Below are 10,348 nucleotides of genomic sequence, written 5' to 3' on the forward strand. Positions count from 1 at the left end.
TAGTGGGTAAAATTGTATTTCCATTACAATGGCGCCAAATTGATCAACATTTCGTAGCTGCCCAAATCACTACCTCAGAGTTACTTTAAAATTATCCCAAATTTTAACAAATCTGTAATAAAATGAATTTAATAATTGTGGAATTAATAACGAAACCCACTAATATCTCTCCTCCCCCAGCCCCAGCTCTTTCTACTTTTGTACAAGAGAGGAAGCTCAGGAGTTACAACCAAAGACAATTCTCAACCGTTGGATGCACCTCCAGTTGTACGGCTATTAAGCCATGTGGCTCATTACAAGGCCTAGTACATGCTAATTGTCCAGCTATCGTTATGGGTGCTCTCTCTCTTTCTCTCTCTAAGCACAAAATAAAGAGAAAGAAACAAAAAAGAAGACACAAAACCTCTCACCAAAATTGCAGCCTCCTCAATTTCTCTCTTCTTTTTGTCAATCACTCTTCTTCAACTGTGTCTTCCATGGAAGGAGAGAGAGAAGGAGAAGAAGGTGGTGGTGGTTATGGTGTTTATGGGCTTATAAATAACACACAACCATACCATCCTCATCATCACCATCAAAATATACATAGACCAGGTCCTCCATTGACAGCTATAGACAGGTTCCTGTGGGGAAGGCAGAGCAATCTCTCTCACCAAAACAATCCAAGCAGCAAAGAAAATGTGGTTTCCACAAATGGGTTGTGTGGTTTTTCTTCTTTTGGTGGTGCAATTGGCCACGAGGCTTCTTGTTGGCCTAGCTATGGTGCTGGTGCTCAATATCCCCAAGAGGTAAGCTTTCTGGATGGGCTTTTGGGTGATCATGGAGAGGCCTTGATGATGGCTTGGAGTGGCCAGGCAGAGCAAAACCCTAATACTGGTTTCATAGAAGAAGCAAAGGTTTCAGAAAGGAGGGTGGGAAAGAGAGCTAGAAAAGGTTTACCTGCTGCAGCTTTAATAAAGGGACAGTGGACTGATGAAGAAGACAGGTAGGTCACATATATAACAAGAAATAACCTTGTCATCATCCTCTACTTGCCTTTTTTTCTTTCTTTTTTTTTGTTCAAGTTTATGGATGTTTCATTTCTTTGTTTGGTTGATTTTGATTTCTTCTAGTCACAAATAATGTTGCATGTAAAATTAATGGGTTGTTTTTGTTTTTGGTGTGGTGAATTAGGAAGCTGATCAGGTTGGTGAAGCAACATGGAGTGAGAAAATGGGCACAGATAGCTGAGAAGCTGGTGGGTAGGGCTGGCAAGCAGTGTCGAGAGAGATGGCATAATCATTTGCGCCCTGATATCAAGGTTTGTTCTTAAATCACTTTTGGTGTCGATGTTGTTGTATGTCTTTGATGCATGAATAACTAAGAACTTCAAATCTTTGGCTTAGATTTGGCACAATTATTTAGCTACGAGTTAGGATTTCACTGTGAAAAGTCTCCAAATTTCGCTATATTTTTGCTCGGATTGTGATCTATGGATCTCTATATTATATTACTCAAAAAAGTCAAAGTTGCAAATTTAGATTGTGAAGGATCTATTTATAGATCTGATAGATTTTCTCTCTTTCCGTTTGGGTAAGTCAAATTGTATTCTCAAACCCTAGTTTATGGTTAGCTAAATAGCTATAAGTAGCATATTTGTGAATGTTTATTTTGTAATTAAACATCATTTTTAACAAAAATGCACATCCTTTTTTCAGTTAAGCATAAACTAATTTGGATTTTTTTTTGTAATATATGCACATACGAATTTTGTTCCCTATAGCTTATAACTTTAGAGTGCAATGTGCCATATTTGTGCTTGGTATCTTGGTTTTTTCAGAAAGATAGCTGGACTGAAGAGGAAGAGACGATACTTGTGGAAGCTCATACTGAGGTTGGGAACCGTTGGGCAGAGATTGCGAAACGCATTCCTGGAAGAACCGAAAACGCCATCAAGAACCATTGGAATGCCACAAAAAGGAGGCAGAATTCAAGGAGGAAGAACAGGCAGGCAGAGGGGAAAAATGGAAACAACAACAACAAGCCTCAGTCTTCCATACTCCAAAACTACATCAGGAGCAAGAACCTCATGAGCAACAACAACAACAAAAATAATAATAACTCCTCCCCAAATGTTTCCACTATTAGCAACAACACCCCAACCAGTTCTTCCACTCTCTCTCATGAAAACCCATCAAAAACCCACCTCAACATTTTGGCCACAGAGCCATCTGACCAGTCCACAACTAGCAATTGCTGTGACTCTCCTTTGAATTTGGGTGATACATTATACAATGATGAGGAGCTTCATTTCATGCAAACTTTCTTCACCAACAATGTTCAGACTTTCAATCCTCATCAGCAGCATCCATCCCATTCCATTGACAGCAGCAACAACAGCAACAACATTGGCCTAATTGTTAGTCCAGTGGAGCCTATACAAAATGCTATTAATCCCACTACTTCTACTACTCCTACCCCCCTCTACTCTGACCTTTACCTCTCATACCTCTTAAATGGGTCAGCCAACTCATCATCATCTTTTAGTTCCACTGATCATCATCACTTGGGTTTTTACAACACAAGCATGGAATATTTGATGGCACATGATCAATATCATGAAGCTGCTGCAGCTGCTGCTGCTTCTTCAAATGAAAGGAGAGAGATGGATTTGATAGAGATGGTTTCTTCTTCTCAATTTGCTCAGGGTACCAACAGAACCAGCTTCTGATCTTCAACTCAGGACATAGTTTCTTCTAGCTGTGAAGAACTATTAGGAACTAATAATTAATGTGAAGCCTGGATTCTCTTTTTTTCTTTTTTTTTGACTGGATTGGAAATTACCAATATGGTGTTGGTTGGCTTAAATATTGCTAAAATGCTTGTATTGTGTGATAAGCGTTTTATAGTTTATTAGTTGTAGCAGGCTGGACTGCAAAACTTTCTTTTCTGGGGTTTCTTTTTCAGTTCTGTTTCTGTCTTTTTCTTTACTTTTCCTAACTGCCTCTGATTCATTACAGTTTTGTTGACGAGGGTTTTGGTTGGAGGCAGTGAGAGATAGAGTGGAATGTTTTTCCCACACCCTTCAGCCCTACATGCACTGCATTTGTATATTTAGAATTTTAGAGTCACCTTTTTTTTTTATAGTTCAATTTAGAAGGAAAGATGAAAGAGAACTGAGAAGAATCCGCTTGTGGTTTTATTTTGTTTTGTTAAGGTAAGCCATGTTGGAATATTTTGTTAAGGAGTTACATTCGTTATCAAATCTTCCATTTTTATCGTTTTGTATAACGGTCAACATGTACATCACTCGTAAATATATAAGTTTTAACATCATCAATTTGTGTAATGGTCAACGCATATGCCACGCGTAAGGGTATAATAAGCCTATTACGATCCTTTTGCATCAACTTCATTGACTAGGGTCTCCAAGATTTATTGAAACGGGTGTAAAATGACCGTACACACAAATGAACAAGTTTGGAGATTGGTCTAAAATTTCGGTTTGTTAAGGTAAAGCCATGTTGGAATGTATTTTGTTAAGAAGTTACATTCGTTATCAATCTTAGTCAAAATCTTCCATTTTCTTGGATTTGTGTAACGGTAAACGTGTACTTCACACATAAAGATAAAAGTTGTAAAATCATCAATTTGTGTAATGATCAGCGTGTATGACACACGTAAGCGTATAAGTCTATTACTATCATTTTGCGTCAACTTCATTGGTTAGGTCTCCAAGATTTATTGAAATAGGTGTAAAATGACCGTGCATAATACTCCTACGCAAATGAACAAAAATTGGAGATTTGGTCTAAAATTTGCTAGACCATTCTTGTTTTGAAGCCATTAAAAAAGTTATCTTGAAAGCATCCACAATCATGTTCTCTATTTTTCAATTAAATTTTAACTAAAAATATATATAAGTTATTTTAGGAGCTCTCTATAAAATTTAAACTCCAATCATGCTCTCTATTTTAGAGAGTCATAAATGCTATAACTTTTTTTAATTGGTCCATCTCTATTAAAATATAATATAAAAAATAGTTACCATTAATTAAAAGTTTGGAATACTAATAAAATAAAGCAGCATTAAATTATAGGGAGCCACTAGGAGTCCTTTTTTAGGAGCTCCTAGAGGTCTCCCTATTTTAGGAGGTGGATATGGAGCATGTTAGAATTGTATTTTTCCAATTCCTCCCTAAAATTTATCTAAGGAGGTGGTTTAGAGAGTTGTGAATGTTCTACCACAATTTTGAACATGCTCATTTGGAAATAAATTGAACGTTGGGCCACAGTTGATCCAATAAGGCTGTTGGACCAGCTATATATAGGTAGGCTAGAAACAAACATCAGGCTTCAGATCGAGCCCAAAGATGGTCAGACCTGGGGTCTCCTTCTCCTTAGCCTGTGCCAATTGGGTTTGCAGCCCAACAAACTAGCCCATAAGAATTCCTCTTTTTCCTTTGAAACAAAACTTGGGCAAATGACTCATTAGTGTAGTAGTTTGGAGCAATTGCTCCCCCAAGAAAGGTTTTGGGTTCGAGTCCTAGTATCCGTGTAGTGTGTATTGAGTTTATTATGTTATCGCTCCTCTCAATATAAAAGGTTGTAAATTGGTATAGACTTCACGGTGAATTATGCATTAATTTACATGTCATGCCCAAATTATTAGCAAGATTGTTAAGATTTCAAAAAGGCGAATGCCCGCTATTAATTGGTCTAACACAAATATTATTTCTAGCTTAACCACATGCATATTATAGTATGTGGGAGGTTTTATCACAAAATGTCTCGATATGATATTGAATTCTTCACGAAAAAAACTATATTTATACTAGTATTGCCCCCATCATCTATAATATTAGACATATGAGATTGAAGCAGCAACCGAGATGAATGAGATCTAGTGTGTGAGAGAGAGGTATGGAGAGGAGAGGCAGATGCATATATGAATGAGATTAAAGAGAGAAAGGTATGGAGAGGGCATGGGAAGGAAGGAGAGAAGATGAATGGAGACATAGAGAGACTGGTCTTAGATTAGATTAATTCATCACCATCTTCGATTTCACGTGATGACCGTCATTTTCTGCTTGGCTCTAACTTAATAATCTCATCTCAATTCCCCCAATCCAACGACCCCATTTGACTTCAGACACATTATTGTTCATCTATATGCTTCCTATGTCTAGTCATTTGCTTTTCAAAGCAAACAGTTGTAATTATTGAGACGCGTTAAGGTCATGTCTTCCCCAAACACCTAACTTCACATGGTTAAACTTTACTAAAGGAGAAGAATATGCTACATATTGTCCAATAATTGTGAAGAGTTACTAACTTTGAAAAACATGCATTTGGTACTGCACATTATACATCATCAAAAGCATGATTGCTTTATTCATAATTATTACAAGAGAGCCTATTCACTACCCTAAATCCCATGTTCTGAAAAATTATTGTATACAACGTAGTTCTTACAAGATTGATCTCATAAGTAACATATGAGAGAATTCAGTTATGAATCAATCGAGGAAGGGGCTATTGACCTGCTCAACAAGTTGAGTTTTACATTGATTTGTCCAATAACTCATCTATAATAAAAGGCAAAATAAACTAGCCAAGGAAGCCGCATATAATTGGATAGTCTTGAAAATTTTTGGATCCGTCACTGATCTAAACATGAGGAAAAAGTGGGATACGATATCTTTATAAACTCACTCGGATCGGATTGAGGAGTGGGAAACCATTACCCTTTTCTCTCAGCCACCCATGAAGGTGCCGTGCCATCATTGTTCTTTAGACAAAAGTATATAGTTTTTCCATGTCTTCATAATCCCCGATAGAAACAAATCAACAACTTAGTTCACACACTGTATCCCCACAAAACACAAAAGAAAATTCAATTGAAGAGAAGAAATTTCCAGAGCCATGCATAAGCAAAATGCACGAGAAACACGTGCTTTCTTTGACCAAATTATGTTTCAATTTCGCATTTGTAGTAAAATTGAAAATGGCATAATATTAACAAGGAGGCTAATTACACTTTGCCATGTGATTGTTTGTCTCGACCCAAAAAAAGAAAGAAAAGGAATTAACAAAAAAAAAGCGACATAATCTGTGCAAAAACAGCCATGTATTCCGATTGGCTCCACTCCCCGCGCACATACAGATCGGAAACAACGCGCAACGCCAAACACACTGCAAATTCTGCTGCCAGTTTTGCCGTGCATGTGAGCATGTCCCAGGTCACGTGCTTCCCTCCGCTCCAAACGCCACCACCACCACCGCCCACCAAAACTTCAGGAACAAATAAATATTAAAAAAAAAAAGACCTCTTGCTAGTCTCTTCCTTTTTCTCTTTATTTATTTTTTGGATTTTCTAATACCAAATTCCGAGTAAAATTGGGAAAATAAACGGAAGGTGACGGCTCTTTTCTCTTCTCTTCTCTTCTGTATGTGTTTTTTTTTATAAAAAAAATGTAATTTACTAAGCATCTTGGGTGTCATCATCAGGAGAGTTGAGAGGGAAACAGGTGTCCTCAGCGCCGGTGTCCCAAAGAAAATGGGCATAGTTGGCAGCGTAGTATGAGTTGCTTGGGTCAGCTGAAATGGCTTCCAAGAAGGTTTCTTCTGCAGCCCACAAGTCGTTTCGAACCCTCCACAGAAACGTCGCGTATTTGTTGTAGGCCTCCGCGTCCGGTGGCTCCAGCCCTACTGCCTTCTTGAAGTACTCTTCAGCTCTGTTTCCAAACCATTAAACAATCACCCCGAAAGTCAGCCCACATGTAATTGCGCTTTAAGCTAATCACACTCTACTTAAGTACAAATCCATCATTAATCACACTTTACTTATAATTACGCTAAAAGAAACATATTTTTAGACCATATAGTTTCAAATAATTTTATTAAAATCAAAGCAAAGATTCTTTTTTTCAAGTGAAGCGCGTGACCAATAAGGGAAAATACCACCACACATTTCCCTGTCTGTCAGGGCTATCACTGGAAAAAAAAATTTAAAGCAACACGACAATAAAGAAAAATCAAAGGCAAGAACCCAGAGATTTTTTGTCTTTCTTTTGACCAAAGACGCATAAAAATAGAAAAACATTGACTTGCTCCACTAGTCCACTTGACAGTTTAATTTCCACAACCAATGAATGAAAATGAACTTAACCCAAGAAATTTATGGACATGAAAATCAAAATTAGCAACTAAAACTTTGAGAATTTGATGAAATTGAACAGTACCTGTCATAATCATGAGCAACTTGGTAGAGGAACTGAGCGTAATTGGCAAGAAGCAGAGCATTGCTGGGCTCTATGGATAGTCCCGTTTGGTAGAGAAGCTCTGTTCTGAAGTACTCCTCGTAATCATCACCCTCCATATTCACCACCACCGGCGAAACAAATCTCTGCATCGTTTCATGGTTCACAGCTTCATGGTAGCCTCGCATTTCATGAGCTTCTTCCACTATTGAATTCCACACAGCCAACTCCTCCTCTTTGCTCTCTTGCCCGGACACCGACTCTGCCTCTGTCGTCGTCCCAAGTGAGGACAACTGCGAAGCTCCGTCGGGGACAATTGTCCGGTACTGGTCCGACCCGTCGAACCGGCCGTCTCCTTCCGTGCCGCTGCCCACGGGTCGGGCTTTCCCACCACCGCCATTGTTTCCGCCTATGGATGTCGTTTTCCCATTCACGTTCCCATTCACAGAAAACGACTTACTTGTCGAGGAATCAAATTGGGTATTATCCAATTTATCGTTGTGATTCTGAACCTCCTCCACTGATATAGTAGTCTCAGTTGCACTGGAATATATCCCAGGTGGCGGAGCAGCCGCAATGGCGGCGTTATGGCCTAATGAGTAGACGGTGAAATTGGCCAGGAGTATCATCACGTACACCATTAGCGTCGGCGTTTGAGAAAAGACCTGTTGAAAAAGCCAAACGAACGAAGCGTGCATCTCCTTCTGAACACGACCCAAAATCCCCTGTAAATCTTCGTAGAACAGAACCGCTCTCATCTGTAAGGTGTACGTATGAAGCTCTCGGATTATGAACACCATGGAAGAGAAGGCCTTTTTCACAGAGGAACACGCGGATTCCCCAGCTTCTCTGAACCCTTCCTGCCACTGCAGCTTTCTCTTGATCATCCGGAGAGAGAGCGGAAGGTCGACGCTGTTCGCCTTCCGCTCGATGCTCGCCTCCGGAACAATCTCGTCCCGCTGCTGCCAATCGGACGACCACGGTAGCTCCAGATCGAGCGGCAACTCGAACAGGCTCTGGTTCTGTTCAAATCTCATTGTTGAAGAAGAGTCATTGACGCGGCGACTATCAGAATCAGCTTTCTCTGTTTCCGAATTCGAAGTGTTACCGTCGCCGTTGCCGTTATCTTCACCGTCAAAATCGTCCGAGAGCTGGAATCTGAGAGCGAGCTCTTGAATCTTCTTCGAGAACTCTTCGTCGGAGAAGGCGTCCAAGTTCGCACTGCAAGCTCTTTTCATGGACCGAAATCTCGGCTTCCGTAACTCGCATGACCTGGATCGGTTTAGCTTCGTCGATGGAGCTCCAAACAGAGCCGACCGGTTCAAGCTGTGGACGTAGAGGCAGAGAACAGCTCCGCCGTCGCCGCCACGGGTACGTCGTTTTGAGGAAGGAGATGCGATTGCGGAGGCTAGAGTTTGAGAGGAAGGGGTAGAGTGTGGAACGATCGGCTGCGACCATTGCAAACAGGTCGAAGCTACTTTCACTACCATTTCTCGCGGCTTTCGGATCAGAAAGTGAAGGAAAAATGTGAAATTGATAAAATTGAAGAAAAGGAATCAGAGTTTCAGCTTCGTTTTTATAAAGCTCGAATTTTTTTTTCCTTTTTCTCCCTTTTTGGCGTAATTCAATCGGATCTGCAGAAAGTCTTTGCCTTTCTTGCTTCCAACTCACTCTTTAACCTGAAAAAGAAAAAAAATATCAACGAAACAAATCAAATCAGACAAGCACGTGAGAAAATTCCCCAATTTTCCAGGAAAACACAAGAGACAGAAACTGGAAATCGAAAATTTTCATGCCACTCATTGTATTTTCCCGGAAAATCGGATCGGGGAAACGCGTCCCAAAGCCACTCAAAAGCTTGCACAATAACCACGAAAATTGAGATCCCTAAGCATTGAAAAAAAAAACAAACAATATTTCCAGGAAAATGAACTCACTTAAATTTTTTCGGCAAATTCCGATAAATTTTCAGATTAAGCTCGAAGGAAACTGATAAATTTTCCGGCTAGTCCCTCAGAACGAAGCTCACTAGGCGTAGCTTCGGAGGAAAATGAGCCACTCTTTGGGTCCTATATATACAAACACGAGCTCTGTTTGACGCTTGCGCTTAAAAAATCTCCGACCGTATATAAATAGGAAGACCGTATGTTGACCATATACCGTATACGGGTACGAAACCGGAAGGTCCGGTGGCGGGTAAGTTACCGGGATATTTATGCGATTTACTGGCTTTTTTGGTTTCGCGTTGTGGGCCCGAGTCCGCTGGAAATTTTGGAGGAGGGTTTTGAACGGAAGCTGCTCAACGACTTCAGTCCCGCGGCTGCTGACGCGGACCATTTTCCATCCGATCTGGCTGCTCTCCGTGCGCCACGTGTCCACACGGACCACGACCTTTACTTTCCGTGAATCCGTGATATACTACCAGCCACGGATGGTACTTCGGGAACTCGTGTCAGTTTGGGATTGGTTTAAGGCAACCGCATGCTAACTTTTTTTGTTTTGGTCAAAAAACCACATGCTATTAGTTTGAATTTTTTTTGTTGGGATAAGAAGTTTGTATTTTGCTAATTTATCGAGCGGTTGATGTGCATAAATTAATAGGTAATTATAATGAATAACATAAAATGTAAATGTAAACAGTCACATAATAGGTTTTTGAGGAACTTTCCTATTGAGAGTGTGATAGTATACCAAATAATTCTTAAGTTGTTTCGACTTTTAACAGCTTATATGTCATCAATTAATTGGTATATATATATGAGAGCTGATTTTCCCGCTCTCATTTCTCCACTTACACTCCCTTTGCTTTTTAATACTTTTTAATCAATTTTGTTTTTTTTTCTTTCCTATTCTACCCTTACTCCACAGTAATTTCTTTTTACTTCACTTCCATATTATTTATTTCTCTTTATACTTTATTTTTCTATTCTACCCTTACCCTATATTTGTTCTTTTTGGCAACTCATGTTGTGTTGTTTAAGTGGAATGACACAGGTTGGTTATACTAAATCCTCCTTCATATTTGTTACTGAAGTTATGATTTTAATTTGAGTTATGGTATTGAGTATATGAGATTATTGAATATTATATCCATTCATATACTCTCTAAT

At 39.5% G+C, this 10,348-nt stretch overlaps 2 protein-coding genes across 2 annotated transcripts; one reads left to right on the plus strand and one right to left on the minus strand.

Annotated features, from left to right (window-relative positions):
• The first annotated feature begins 416 nt into the window (after positions 1-416).
• On the plus strand, positions 417-2,713 carry LOC110758672 (transcription factor MYB119-like). Its single transcript, XM_021960583.2, has 3 exons — positions 417-982; positions 1,171-1,297; positions 1,817-2,713. Exons 1-3 carry the CDS (start codon positions 477-479, stop codon positions 2,705-2,707), a joined length of 1,524 nt encoding a protein of 507 aa, XP_021816275.2. The 5' UTR covers positions 417-476; the 3' UTR covers positions 2,708-2,713.
• A 3,252-nt stretch (positions 2,714-5,965) lies between these two features.
• On the minus strand, positions 5,966-9,330 carry LOC110758715 (Tetratricopeptide repeat (TPR)-like superfamily protein). Its single transcript, XM_088255339.1, has 3 exons — positions 9,176-9,330; positions 7,221-8,917; positions 5,966-6,713 (listed from the first exon to the last, which is right to left on the minus strand). The coding sequence occupies exons 2-3, from the start codon at positions 8,726-8,728 to the stop codon at positions 6,461-6,463; spliced, it is 1,761 nt and encodes a 586-aa protein (XP_088111465.1). The 5' UTR covers positions 8,729-8,917; positions 9,176-9,330; the 3' UTR covers positions 5,966-6,460.
• Positions 9,331-10,348: the final 1,018 nt, after the last annotated feature.

The sequence above is a fragment of the Prunus avium genome, chromosome 6 (assembly GCF_965620075.1).
Source record: "Prunus avium chromosome 6, drPruAviu1.hap1.1, whole genome shotgun sequence".
NCBI lineage: Eukaryota > Viridiplantae > Streptophyta > Magnoliopsida > Rosales > Rosaceae > Prunus > Prunus avium.

Bases quoted from the DNA above. Each gene is read 5' to 3' on its own strand.
- LOC110758715 (XM_088255339.1), bottom strand. From the start codon at position 8,728: ATGGTAGTGAAAGTAGCTTCGACCTGTTTGCAATGGTCGCAGCCGATC. The intron at 6,714-7,220 runs GTACTGTTCAAT...GTTTGGAAACAG, and splicing joins GTTGCTCATGATTATGACAG to AGCTGAAGAGTACTTCAAGA.
- LOC110758672 (XM_021960583.2), top strand. From the start codon at position 477: ATGGAAGGAGAGAGAGAAGGAGAAGAAGGTGGTGGTGGTTATGGTGTT. The intron at 983-1,170 runs GTAGGTCACATA...GTGGTGAATTAG, and splicing joins TGGACTGATGAAGAAGACAG to GAAGCTGATCAGGTTGGTGA. The intron at 1,298-1,816 runs GTTTGTTCTTAA...TGGTTTTTTCAG, and splicing joins ATTTGCGCCCTGATATCAAG to AAAGATAGCTGGACTGAAGA.